This window comes from the organism of the source record quoted next (assembly GCF_019968955.1).
Source record: "MAG: Porospora cf. gigantea A chromosome Unknown PgA_NODE_62_length_49703_cov_349.895, whole genome shotgun sequence".
Lineage (NCBI taxonomy): Eukaryota > Apicomplexa > Conoidasida > Eugregarinorida > Porosporidae > Porospora > Porospora cf. gigantea A.
The window spans coordinates 1-13,008 of NW_027151804.1; the positions used below are offsets into that span (position 1 = coordinate 1).

Sequence of the window (13,008 nt, forward strand, 5' to 3'; positions counted from 1 at the left end):
GCCTCCTCGCTGTCGCTGTCATCAACGGGGCGCTTCTTGGGAGACTCATCAGAGGCCTCGGAGTCGGAAGAATCGGCCTTCACCTTCTTTACCGGAGTCTTCTTAGGCTTCTCGGACTCAGATGCCTCAGAGGAAGAGTTGTCCTTCTTGGTAGACTTTGACTTAGAGGTCTTCTTTACGGCAGTCTTTTTGCTGGGCTTGGCGTCAGTGGAACACGAGGAGGCGTCCTTCTTAGTGACCTTGGCAGCTACCTTCTTAACTGCCTTCTTGGAGACGGGAGCATCTGAAGACGAGTTGCTGGAGGAGGCGGGCATTGAGGGAAATTTGCTAATTAGATTCTAGGAGTAGTATCAAACGTCCATTAAAGGTAGTGCGAGCAATCTCAACCAGTTTGACACCATTCATCAACACATCAGTACCCTTGACGTCTTCTCGGAGCGCAACGAATTATTTCGTCACAGCGAATCAGCATTTCGGCGGCTTCCGTTGCAGCGCAAATCTGGGCAAGTTTCGACTTGTAAGCCTCAAGTACACCCATGGCCTGCATGTCCCCCGGCTGTCCGTTCTGGATGTCAGCACCCATCACGTGCTGCCCTAGATGGTGAAGGGCGCGAAGTCGCGCAACGACATCGGCGCTGTCGTAACCGCCGTTGTCGAGCAGAATGGTAGGTATCTGTCGGAGAGCTCGGGCTACAGCCTCGATGGCCAAGGACTTCTTGCCCTGGATCTCGCGAGCTCGACAGTCCACAGCTTCCGCCATGGCCATCTCAGCTGCTCCGCCTCCGAGAACGAAGCTGTTTCCGACCTGGCTGAGTACGGCCAGCGCGTCATGTAGAGACCGTTCGGCCTCGTCTAGCAAGTGCTGGTTGGACCCGCGAATCACGATAGAGCACGCCTCGTTGCGCTTGCAGCCAGAGAATCGCAGCACCTTGTCCTCGCCGATAATGATCTCCTCGATACGCTGGCACTCGCCTATCGAGACGTGACCAGCATCGTCGAAGGTAGACACCACGTCCCCGCCCAGCACCTTAGATAGGCGCTCAATGCCATCGAAGTCGGCATGCTCAATGGCTAGAACGCCACCTTCTCGAAGAAGTTGATCCGGGTAGTTGTAGATCAGCTGCCTGTTGACGAACACGTTAATGTTGTGCTTCAGGATTTTATCCACCTTCTGCTTGTGCTTCTCCCTTTCAGCAGATTCGATGGCCGCCACCGCTTCAAAGGAATCAACCTTCACCTGAGCTCCATAAATCTTAATCTTGTCAGCATCCATGCTCGTGTTAGCGATGAGCACGCGGCAGTTTTCCACTACCTTGGGATGTCCTGTGCTGAGCTTTTTCTCGAGAATAAAGCCCTCATCCAGGTACGAGTCGTGCAGGGACCCACCAACCTTCTTGATGACCTGGATAAGGTCGAGGTTGCTGTCGCCTCGAAGTCGAAGCACGGCATCCACCGCGAGCTCCGAAAACAGCTCCTTCTCCATATTGAGCAGCTTCGAGGACAGGGTAGTTCTCGCAAGATTCAACAGATGGCTCCGAAGCGCAGCCTCGTCTGAGACGAATGCCGCCTGCTCCAGCGCTTCGCGAGCAGCGTCGAGTGCCTCGCGTAAACCAGCACATACAATCTGGGGGTGCACCTTCTGATCCACGAGCTTCTCAGCCTCTCTGAGGATCTCTGCTGCCAGTACAACGACACCGGTGGTGCCGTCGCCGACTACCTTGTCCTGCGTTCGGGAGAGGTCCACCAAAATCTGTGCAGCGGGGTTGTCCAGCCAGATCTTACTTAGAATGGTCGCGCCGTCGTTGGTAACGACTGCTTTGTCTCGAGCGGCTCCTTCAGTGCCGAAGGGAACCAAGATCTTGTCCTGTCCCTTGGGACCCAAGGTAGTCTTTATCATGTCTCCTACAGCCATAGCGCCAACAAAGTATTGCTGAGTGACATCCCTGCCACGCTCTCACAAGCCTGGCGTTCTCGCCGCGCTCCTCCTGTGCGCCCTCTTTGAGTACTTGTTGGTTCAGAAGTCCCTGCATCAGTCATCGGTAAGGCCCTCACCGCCATCCTGCAATTGCGTATTTTCTTTATCATGCCATGCTCAAAGTGCGCTGAGAAACTTTCCAAGCTAATAACACCTGCGCCGCACGAGGGATCCGCTAAAAGGGTTGGTGGCAATCGCCTGATTGATAAGATATCACAGAAAGACAAGTGAGTTTACGGACGAAAACAAACAGGCTTCGAAGCGCGGGGCACGTCTGTAAGCTCTGCGGAGTGTCCTTACACATGAGTGGCAGGTATTGCCCGCAATGCGCCCACAAAAAAGGAAGGTGCACAATGTGCGGAAAGAAAGTCTTCAACACAAGCAGTCACAAGATGAGTTTAGTGTAGTGATCGACAGCAGTCACCAGACGAGTGGTGCAAGTGCTTGACGTTTTTTTTTTAGTTGGAACAGCACGCATGACATTTAGTTGTACTTGTGGAAGCCAATGGCCAGAGCTCTCTCTCGGAAGCACTGACGGCACATCATGAGGCCGTAGGTCCTGATGAGACCGTGTCGGTTGCCGCATACTCTGCTGGGGAAACATTAGACGGTTGAGGGATGCGCCACTTACCAGCACCTAGAGCCAGGTCCGTAATTCCTCGGATGAGTGTTCTGCGTGTAGCCCATGCTGCTGTCTGGTGATGCCACCGAAAACGGGCATTTAAGTGGCCGTTTTGTCTCATCTCCAGCGGCTCACCACTTCTTTTCTTTTCATTCATTTACATGTAGTATCATTACGCACCCTAAACTGTCAACCACTCCTCTACTAAACAACTTCGCTGGAATTCCGCAATATCCTCACTGTGATGACTTACTTTTACTTCTCAACGACGCTACCGAGTCACGCAGTTAAGGTGAGACTACTAGGGTGCCATCACTAGAGTTGTTGCGGGCTATTCAGAGGTCGAAGACAACGACCGCCTAACACAAACGGGGTCGTGCCTCCGCACACACTCGTCGTTGGGCGACCCCACAGATTGGATTTTATTCCTGTAAACGCTGACGACACGCTGGACTTCGCAGGGGAGCGTCACGTGGAGATTCCAGGAGATATCGTAGCCGTCAAAAGCTTCGTTCCGCCGCTTGCGTGCGTGAGGACAGTGACCAGTGAGAAGTTCAGGGCGGTGGAGGAGGGTGTGCTTGTTTTGACTGAGGAGCACGACATCATCCTCCTTGGTGTTCACAGGGAGACAGGCAGCGTGGCTGCTGTGTTCAAGACCAGTCTCCGTGACCCAGCGGGTGTGGCGTTGGACGGCCGTCCGAAGATCGAAGTGGACTCACACTGCAGGTGTTTGGCTGTACACATCTACGAGGGCTCCCTCCTCTTTCTCTACACCAGTCCAAACAAGGCCAAGCCTATGGGACTGGAAATTCAGCGGTGCCCCTTCGTATTCCGACCCAGCCAACTCCGACTTTTGGACTTCGGATTCGTGCAAATTCCGGTCTCTACGCCATCGTTGGTGGACCTGTGTCAGAGAGCTCCGTCGTCTCGACAGAGACAAGAGAACGACCCTCGCAGCCACGCGGATGCGAGGGACTTTCTAGACTTTCTGGACCACCCTCCAGTACTGGTATGCCTCACAGAGGCTCCGAATCGCATGGCAGCCCATCCGCTGCGCACGCTCGTTCTTCTGGCAGTACAGGACAATGATGAGGCACAACCGGTGCGGCTGCCTTGGCTAGCCAAGACTTTGAACATCCCAAGCGACATATACCAGTTGGCGCTGCCCACCGCAGAGCAATTCATGTCCTCGTCCCAGAGCGTTCTACCGGACGGAACTGTGGGCAACCCAGGTATCCAATCCCTGCAGACCCGGGACCGCCACTATTCGGCTATGGAAGACTTGTTAGTGGTTATGGGTGTCGGCAGCGGACGCATGGTTATGGTCAACCTGCTTCCATCCTGGATACAACGGCACCTCAAGAACGTAGAGCCCGAGAAGCCCCAGAAAGGTGACATCAGGGAACTAGGCTTTTTGGACCAGATATCCGCGGTGCTACCTATCGGAGGCCTAAACTGGCTGATCGGTACTCAAGACGCCATGCTCTTTCACCTGTCAGTGAAAGTCGTCGATAGCAAGTGCAGCTTGGAACTGGAGGTGCTGCCCACTCCATCTGGCGAGACTGACGGAGTCCTTCACCAACCACGTCTATCCCCCGTCAGCTGCTTATCAGGACTGAACTGCGGCGCCTCTCTACGATTCTTCCTTGGCAGCCACTTGGCGTCCTCCCAGGTCCTGTCTTACCGGAAACGCGGTGCAGAGGGGCTCGGGTGTCGCTTCGAGATCATGCAGGTCATCGAGCATCTTGGCCCATGCCTGGACGTGCTGGCCGCCGACATCGAGAGCACAGGCACGCCCCAACTGATGGTGAGCACTGGAATCGGCGACAATGGGTCCGTTAGGGCCATTCGGGGCGCTCTGCGCCTCCATCGGCTGCACGAATTGGAGGTAGCCGGTCTCCTCAACATCTTCTCAGTCTCACGGGGGCTAACACTATTCAGCAAGACCTACGCGAGCGTGCTGTTCCTTACAATTGCCTCCGGTCGTACTTTCCTTGTGCAAGTGGCTCGTGTGACACCGGATAACGGACCGGAGATCCGAATTAGCGGCCTAGACTGCAGCTGCTTCTGCCAGTCGGAAGAAACCTTGGCCGTCGCCAGTTTCGACGACTACATTCTGCAGGTCCTGAGAGGAAAGGTGCTGCTTGTCCGTGTTGAAGACGAGTCCTTCATCCCTCTGACACCCTTTGTTCCGCCGACCCGCATTACGATGGCGGCGGAGTGGGAGAAGGGCGTAATTCTGGCCCTCTCGTGCCAGCGTATTCTGCCTGTGTACTTTGGCGACGGAGCGCTTATTGCGGGCGTACCGCTGGAGGCCTCCTTTGATGTGCACTGCCTGCAGGTCTCCGGTTGCTACCTCTCGGCGGCTTGCTTCGAGTCGAATCAGGTAGCTGTTTGGCGGCTGCCGATGTTGGATGCCCCTTGGCAATCGGCCTTGCTCGAGTTTTCGTTGGAGACTGCCCTATCGGACAGGCTCACGTCGCTCACAAGCCCGCTTGCCATTACAGGGGTGCACTTGGACATCGATAGCGGTTCAATCCAAGGGAACCACTTTCTTTTAGTCTCCACTGCAGAAGGTGTTCTTTTTTACGCTCCACTCTCGGACTGCGAGAGTCATCTCGTTCCTGGCGCCTTCCAGAGAACACCTCTGGGAACCTCGCCTATAAAGGTTACGCGCATACACGTAGCGCGTGATAAAAGGGGCTCTGTGGTGTGTGCACCCGCCCTCCTTGTCACAGGTGATGTCCCCACGGTGCTGTTTTCCGAATCTGCAGGACAACTTTCGCAGTGCGTCCTTTCTACAACCGAGGCCGTTCGGCTGGTCAACTGCTTACAGGTTGATGTGGACCAATACCTCCTTGTGTGGACGGGCCACTCCCAGCGACTCACTTTCTCAACCATAGATATGCTCCAGCGACTACACATGCAAACCGCAATGGTCGGCTTCACGCCCGACAAGCTGGCCCAGCACGAGTCCTCGCGCTCTCTGCTGGTGTGCGGTGTACGAGAAACCGGTCCAGATGATACAGAGTCCTCTGGAGGCAACTGCCTGCTAGCCTTGGACTTCCCAACCAAGACTACACGAGCGGTATTCAACCTCCCGGCACCTGAAACGCCCAGCGCCATCTTAACGTTGACTGTGCCCGTTCACAAGCTCACAGGAGGGAGCCTGGACCCAGAGGAAACCGTGGAAATCGTTGTTCTAGGGTGCACCTACGCCTTTTCCGACCCCACTACGAGCCAAAAGGGCAATGTACGTATTATCCGTTACTTCCCAGACGTCCCTGCGCACTTCAGCGTGCTGCATGAGGCTCAGGTCGACGGCGCTGTGTACGCCTTGTGTGCTACGGCCGATTTCACCTTGGTAGTTGGATACGGCAACAAACTACGTTTGTTCTCGCTCACGCTGGAGCCGCTGGTGACGTCGACCTGCTACACCCAAGTGCTGTGTCTGGCACAGGCCAGCGGCAGCATTGCCGTAGGCGACATGCTCCGCTCCGTAGGAGTGCTACGCACCCTAGCTAGCAATTCGGCTGAGTGAGTTGCGAGGGCGCTCCCCATACAGTTTACCCCGGCCCAGCGTGTCCCTAGAAGAGGTGGCTCGCGACCCATGCAGCGCATGTTGCCTGGCGCTAGCCTTCTCCGACGACGACACATTGCTATTCGCTGACGAGTACAAAAACGTGTTCGTGCTGCGAAACAGGTTCAATGTGGCCGAGAGCGTCGAGGAGAGGTCCAAACTGCAGACGATCGGGATGTTTCATGTGGGGTACCAGGTCAACCGACTTTTGGCTTTGGATGTGACAGCTGAGATCAACCAAGAAGCAGACTTCCCTGGGATTCTCATCGGGAGGAGACGCGTTTGCTGGGTCAGCGCTGAGGGCGCTATGGGAGTGTTTCTCACAATTCCTCGAGAGACCGACTTCCTGCAGCTCACGTTGTTGCAGGAGTCCCTAGAGTCAGTCCTTGCCCCAGTCGCGGATCTCTCCCGCCGGAAATGGCGAGGGGCGCGCCAAGAAGTGAGGCAATTCTCTCAGCAAGGGGTCGTCGACGGTGACTTTCTGGAAAAAATCCTGGATCTGCCTCCGCAGACCGTGGCAAATCTATGGACCATTGTCCAGGCGTCTCCGCTGAACACATTCCCTTCCATGGAGGCGATCATTGTTGAAGTGGAACGCCTGCGAACCGAACACTCGCGGTGATCTATGTACCTAAGGCTCAAACTTTTTTCATCTGTTGAAACCTTGTTTAAATTTAACAATGTTCGAGTTCGAAGATGCTACAGGCATCACGGTGAATTTCCCAGTAGAGCCTTACGACTGTCAAAAACAATTCGTCCATCACGTATTACGTGCTCTGATAAGCGGCACCTGCGCTGCTCTGGAGTCTCCTACGGGTACAGGAAAGACTCTCAGTCTCGTCTGCGCGGCTCTAGCTTGGCAGAGGGCAGCTCGAGGTGGGTGACGATGTTCGAGCCGACCAGCGGGAATGCCCATGGGCGGACCCTCCCCCGTCACGGCGGCAGACCCCTTCGACGGCTGCCTCGAGTTGATCACACAGGGCGATGACGTCCGCTTGATGGGCGAGCCGGTGCCCAGTCGACCCGAGGTTCGGCCTCTGCAGAGAGTAGGGAAAGTCATTTACACCAGCAGAACCCACACACAGCTCCGACAAGTGAGCCGCGAAGTGAAGCGAGCTGGATACGCAGTACGCTGCGTTACGCTGGGGTCGCGAGACCAGTACTGCGTGAACCAGCAGGTTCGGAGCGCCAAGGAAAAAAACGCGGCCTGTCGACGACTTCTCGGGGGAAGAGGGTGCCCCTTCAATGTGGACATCAAATGCCACCAAGCGGCCATGACGGGTGAGTGTCTGGACGTCGAGGACCTCCGCCAGGCATCAGCCTTCCGGTGCTACGATGCGGGCGGCCAGCAGGTGGAGGTTCGCCCCTTTTGCCCCTACTTCTTTGCTAAGGAGGCGGCGGCACAGGCGGATGTAGTGCTAATGCCCTACAACTACCTCCTGCAGCCCGAATTGCGAGCGGCGTTCGACGTCGATGGGTTGCTGAAGGGCGCCGTGGTCGTAGTGGATGAGGGACATAATCTCGCTGGCTGGGCCGAGGAGGCAGCGTCATTCTCGCTGTCGGCGGAGCAGCTTGACGAGACGTGCGCCGCGCTGGGTGTCGTAATGAGTCTGATTCAGGCTTCGAACAAGAAGCGCACCGTTAACGGCGCCCAAGTGGCGGAGCTGCTGCTTCAGCCGATAGCGACGATATCCAGCGCACTCAAAACCTGGACGCCGCAGTCGATGACTATCAAGCTTGCAAGCGGCGAGTCGTTGATTCCACTGGATGACTCGCTATCCGTAATCCACGAGCCGCACGCGGTGTTCGCTGGTGACTGTGTGCTGAGGCTCATCCAAGCTGCTGGCTGGACCCGGCCCAACGTTTCCCAAGGAAGCCTTCGGCAGCTCCTGCAGCGCGTGAGGGAGTTGGTCGAGGACAGCGAGGACGTGGACCAGCAGGCGCTTGTGGTGGAGAGTCTGCAGAGTCTGCAGGTTCTTCTCAACCTCGTCTTCCTCACCACCGAACTGTACACCGCCGGCATGAAGGTGGTGGTCCGCTGGACGGCAACAAGTCGTCGGCGCGTCTCGTTGCTGCAGTCCGCCAGGGCGAGTGCCTGTCCGCGATTGGACGTCTACTGTCTGACAGGGGCCGTAGCAGTGCTGTGAGGTTAAACTTGGTCGGACACAGCGACCTGCTCCGAGAGGTTCGCTCGCTGATTGTCGCGTCGGGAACTCTGCCGTTCGAGACGCTTCAAGAGGATCTTTTCGCTGGCCGCAAAAAGATAGATGTTACGTTCCAAGGTCCACATATCCTTGAACCGGACCAATTAACAGTGCTCACCCTCGCCCAGGGCCGTGATGGATACCAGATTCTCGGGTCACGAAATCACGTCTGCCGACACCTCCAGCAGCACTACGACAACGTCGGGAGGATCTTGGATGCCGTCGCCACTAAACTTGTTGACAAGAAATTTGGCGTCTTGGTCTTCTTCTCTTCCTACTCCCAAATGACGGAGGGTATCCAACAGTGAGCAGTCAGAAGACTCACCACAGACTCCTCGCCTCGCGGTTCATCAGTTCACGGAAGGTGGGCAACATGCCGGTACTCGTCGAAGCTAGGAAGTCTCTAGGTTTGGCGACGCAAGTACACGAGATCACGGATGCTGCGCACCTCTTAACCGATCTTCGCCGCTGCCTCGCGACTGCCTCTGCATTCGTCTTCTGCGTGATCCGGGGGCTGCTCAGCGAAGGGACTGACTTCATGGGAGACCTGGCGAGGGGCGCCGTCGTGCTTGGGGTGCCCTATCCCAATTTAATGAGCACCAAGGTTCACTTAAAGCGCCAACAGCCACATGGAGAGGCATGGTACGATCAGCAAGCTATCCAAGCAGTGAACCAGGCTGTAGGTCGTATTATACGGTCACGGGAGGATTTCGGGTTCGTCATTCTTGCTGACTCGCGTTACGAGAGCGCTCGGTACTATCGGCGACTGTCTGAGTGGATTCGGCGAAGCCTCAAAAGGCAGGAAGCCAGGCACATCTCTAGTCAGACTTCCTTCTCCAGACCTGGGAAATGCTCTAGATACGGTGCTGGGCTTTTCGAGTAGCTCAAACCAGACTTACCAGCCCGAGGAATGTGAAAACCAGGCCACGCCTGCGCCTCGTCTACGGGGGTTCAAGTTCGCCTCTCCGAGGCAAGTGACCCTGAAATCATCGGCCACGCCAGCGACGCTTGCTCAGCCAACAGAGTCTGAAGTTCCAAAGAGGACGGAACATCGTCCAGTGAACCATCCGCTTTTCCGGGTGCAACCTGAAAACAGGTCAACACAAGAAATCCACGTCGTCGAGTCGCAGTTCAAATCACTGCAAACCGCAGTCCAGGACCTCAGAGTCACCACAGTTACCCTGTGGACGCTGCGCCTCTTAGCAACAGTGAGTGCTGTGGAGGTTAGTCACAGACTCGTTCCGGAAAGACCCAGCGGCGCAGCATTGACTGTTTCTTCCAGACTGTGTTCGAGACTGCACATGATCTACGCCAGGCCACCGCACTCTGCCTGCAGTTTACGGAGGTGTGCGTCCCGCAGGGCGCGCTTCGGCACTACGCTCACCGAAGCATTGCGAAATTTCAATAACAGTTACGACTTGTCAAATGTGACGCGCTTAGCGAATCCACACGCCTTACAGCACATGACCACAGCAAAGTCCCGCCTGACTGGCGGCCGCATGAACCTCGCTGCTCGTATGGCGCCACCACATCGCCCCCGCTGCATGCTGCTGCGCTTTGGCGTCGCCTCAGCCTTCGGAGGAGCGTCAGCCTTCGGAGGAACGTGATTCACAGGCTGTGACGGCAGGCGGCGGATCACCGCGCAAGATACGGAGGTTCCCGGCACCCACGGAACCAAACACGACTTGCAGAAGCTCCGCTTCGTCTCTGGAGTCACTCGCAGCGTGTGCTTCTCCCGAAGCAGCTTGCTTTGCCCCTGCAAATATCGGGCCATGTTGGGGTGTCGCTCTGCCAGCCTGAACGACGCTTGGTGGAGGTAACTGACTTGACGCCAGAGCCTCTGATCCTTCGTCTGCTTGCGTTTCAATTTGCCAGACATCGAGCCCCACAAAAATCATATATCACTAAGCGCTAATAAGGTAATCGACATATTATCCCATCAATGGCTGGAATTGATATGAATTTCCCTCAGTATGAGGAGACTCCCAAGCTCCACCTACCCTCTGGTACGCCTGGAGCCGTGTTGGTTGACACTGAGGCCTTTATCAAGAAGGAGTTTACTCCTTATGACGGCGAAGCTGATTTTCTTGCTGGGCCAACTGATCGTAGCCTGAAGATTTGGGAGAAGTGCATGGAGCTTCTGACCAAAGAACAGAAGGTCGGTGTCATTGATGTCGATATCCACACCCCTTCTACAATCAACGGCTTCGAGCCAGGTTACATCGACAAGGAGAACGAGGTTGTTGTTGGACTCCAGGCTGACTCGCTTCTTAAGAGAACCATCAAACCTAAGGGCGGCTGGAGAACTGTCGAGGGTGCTCTCAAGTCTTACGGTTTCGATTTCGACCCTGCCATCAAGGAAATTTATACCAAGCACGTCCGCACTCACAACACGGCTGTGTTCTCTGCTTACACAGCTGACATGCGCGCTGCCAGAAGCAACCATCTTTTGACTGGTCTCCCTGATGCCTACGCTCGCGGACGCATTATTGGCGACTACAGGCGAATCGCACTTTACGGCATGGACTATTTGATCCAGGCCAAGCAGGCGGACTTCAAGTTCTACTCGAAGCACTCCGATGAGGCTTCCATCCAACTTCGCGCCGAGATTACTCAGCAGATTGAGGCACTCAAGGAGTTGGTAGCCATGGGATTACGTCATGGGTTCAACATGTCTAAGCCCGCCACCAACTTCAGGGAGGCCTGCCAGTGGGTGTACTTCGGCTACCTCGGCGCTATCAAGGACCAAGACGGTGCTGCCATGTCCGTTGGACGCATCGATGCGTTCCTCGACATCTACGCCGAGAGGGATCTTGCTGCTGGCGTGACGGAATCTGAGATTCAGGAGGTTGTCGACGACATGGTCATGAAGATGCGCGTTGTCAGGCACTTGAGGACTCCTGCGTATAACGAGCTGTTCTCTGGAGATCCCACTTGGGTTACCTGCTCCATCGGAGGATCGTTCGAGAAGGAGGATGGTAGCATGCAGCACATGGTCACCAAAACCACGTTCAGGTTCCTGCAGACTTTGAGGAACCTTGGCTGCTCCCCCGAGCCTAACCTCACTGTTCTCTGGGCTAACTGCATGCCGAAGGCTTTCAAGGAGTACGCCTCCCAGATTTCCATCGACACCAGTTCCATTCAATACGAGAATGACGACCTTATGCGTCCTCGTTTCGGGTCCGACTACGGCATTGCCTGCTGCGTCTCTGCCATGCAGATCGGCAAGCACATGCAGTACTTTGGTGCCAGATGCAACTTGCCCAAGCTGTTGCTTTACGTTCTGAACGGCGGTAGGGATGAGATCACAGGCAAACTGGTCATTCCCTTCCTGGCCGAGCTACCTGCTGTCCAGGAGCCTCTGGATTTCGAGGAGGTCTTTGACCGCTACGTGAAGGCCCAAGAGTGGCTGGCCGAGCTGTACGTGAACACAATGAACGTGATTCACTACTCCCACGACCTTTACAACTACGAAGGCCTCGAGCTCGCTCTTCACGACACCAATGTGCACCGTCTTATGGCTTTCGGTGTTGCGGGCATCTCTGTGTTGGCTGACTCTATGTCTGCCATCAAGTATGCGGAGGTCACCCCTGTCCGCAACGAGCATGGCATTACCACGGACTTCCAGATCAAGGGAGAGTTCCCCATGTACGGCAACGACGACGACCGTGTCGATGACTTCGCCGTTTGGGCCCTCAAGTCCTTCCACACCGAGCTCAGCAAGACACCCAGCTACAGAAACGCTCAACATACGCTGTCCGTGCTGACCATCACGTCCAACGTGGTCTACGGCAAGGCCACCGGCTCCACTCCCTGTGGCCGAAAGATGGGCGCTCCCTTCGGACCTGGCGCCAACCCTCTGCACGGCCGAGACTGCACTGGAGCGCTGGCCTCCCTTTCTACTGTTGCTAAGTTGCCCTACAACGCTTGCTTGGACGGCATCTCCAACACCTTCTCCATGGTGCCCACTCTCCTTGGGCGTCGCGAGCACACTGGCTCTCGAAAGACTAATCTCAGCACTCTTATTGACGGTTACTTCGGCAAGAACGCTCACCACCTCAACGTGAACGTGCTTAATCGTGACATGCTGCTCGACGCGCAAGTCCACCCTGAGAAGTATCCTCAGCTGACCATCCGCGTTTCCGGCTACGCGGTGCACTTCGTCAAGCTGACCAAGGAGCAACAGGAGGATGTTCTTGCCCGCACTATGCACTTCGGCATGAACTCCCAGAACGAGTCAGACTAGTGAAAATATTTCGATTTCGAAACTCGAAGAAGTAATGGAAATAATTCGATTTTTTGAAATTGATAAATAGAATTTGATGCGGCATACGTAGGCTTGCACTTTTGTAGTTTTGGTGTACAACTTGCAGTTCCAAGCGTGCGTACAGTCGTTCATCGTACTTTTTGCTTGACTAGTATCCTTTAGAAGGAAGAAGACAGGATAAACTTACCTATCTCGCAACGGTTCGAACCCAGCTCACGTCTCTTTAACTACGGGTGAACAATCCGACAATCGAGCGCTTTTACACGCTTGGGATAGAAAGAGCCGACATCGAAAAATCAACTTGCCGCGTCAAGGCGAACTAGTTATCAACCATTGAATCTCCGAAAAAGGGCGTAATTA

The 13,008-nt window shown here is 55.4% G+C and overlaps 6 protein-coding genes across 10 annotated transcripts; 3 read left to right on the forward strand and 3 right to left on the reverse strand.

Moving 5' to 3' along the window:
* On the reverse strand, positions 1–314 carry KVP18_005210 (uncharacterized protein; the record flags this gene model as incomplete). Its single annotated transcript, XM_067949602.1, has 1 exon — positions 1–314. A coding segment is annotated over one exon (314 nt), but the record flags the coding sequence as incomplete, so codon positions are not given.
* A 98-nt stretch (positions 315–412) lies between these two features.
* On the reverse strand, positions 413–2,058 carry KVP18_003507 (uncharacterized protein; the record flags this gene model as incomplete). Of its 2 annotated transcripts, XM_067955300.1 has the most annotated exons (3): positions 413–1,930; positions 1,959–2,024; positions 2,053–2,058. In XM_067955300.1, 3 exons carry the CDS (start codon positions 2,056–2,058, stop codon positions 413–415), a joined length of 1,590 nt encoding a protein of 529 aa, XP_067807253.1. The 2 variants fall into 2 exon arrangements, with proteins under 2 accessions (XP_067807253.1, XP_067807252.1); XM_067955299.1 differs by lacking the exons at positions 1,959–2,024; positions 2,053–2,058 and having other exon boundaries at positions 413–1,912.
* Positions 2,059–2,841: 783 nt separating this feature from the next.
* Positions 2,842–6,799, forward strand: KVP18_003503 (uncharacterized protein; the record flags this gene model as incomplete). 2 transcript variants are annotated; one of them, XM_067955295.1, is made up of 3 exons in its annotated part: positions 2,842–2,889; positions 2,917–6,134; positions 6,163–6,799. In XM_067955295.1, 3 exons carry the CDS (start codon positions 2,842–2,844, stop codon positions 6,797–6,799), a joined length of 3,903 nt encoding a protein of 1,300 aa, XP_067807248.1. The 2 variants fall into 2 exon arrangements, with proteins under 2 accessions (XP_067807248.1, XP_067807247.1); XM_067955294.1 differs by lacking the exon at positions 2,842–2,889 and having other exon boundaries at positions 3,394–6,134.
* A 58-nt stretch (positions 6,800–6,857) lies between these two features.
* On the forward strand, positions 6,858–9,264 carry KVP18_003515 (uncharacterized protein; the record flags this gene model as incomplete). 3 transcript variants are annotated; one of them, XM_067955318.1, is made up of 4 exons in its annotated part: positions 6,858–7,053; positions 7,081–8,320; positions 8,347–8,685; positions 8,712–9,264. In XM_067955318.1, 4 exons carry the CDS (start codon positions 6,858–6,860, stop codon positions 9,262–9,264), a joined length of 2,328 nt encoding a protein of 775 aa, XP_067807271.1. The 3 variants fall into 3 exon arrangements, with proteins under 3 accessions (XP_067807271.1, XP_067807269.1, XP_067807270.1); XM_067955316.1 differs by lacking the exons at positions 6,858–7,053; positions 8,347–8,685; positions 8,712–9,264 and having other exon boundaries at positions 7,086–8,324; XM_067955317.1 differs by lacking the exons at positions 6,858–7,053; positions 7,081–8,320; positions 8,347–8,685 and having other exon boundaries at positions 8,755–9,264.
* A 528-nt stretch (positions 9,265–9,792) lies between these two features.
* KVP18_003506 (uncharacterized protein) lies at positions 9,793–10,260 on the reverse strand (the record flags this gene model as incomplete). The annotated part of the gene is made up of 1 exon (XM_067955298.1): positions 9,793–10,260. One exon carries the CDS (start codon positions 10,258–10,260, stop codon positions 9,793–9,795), a length of 468 nt encoding a protein of 155 aa, XP_067807251.1.
* A 63-nt stretch (positions 10,261–10,323) lies between these two features.
* KVP18_003517 (uncharacterized protein) lies at positions 10,324–12,627 on the forward strand (the record flags this gene model as incomplete). The annotated part of the gene is made up of 1 exon (XM_067955320.1): positions 10,324–12,627. One exon carries the CDS (start codon positions 10,324–10,326, stop codon positions 12,625–12,627), a length of 2,304 nt encoding a protein of 767 aa, XP_067807273.1.
* Between the last annotated feature and the right edge of the window lie 381 nt (positions 12,628–13,008).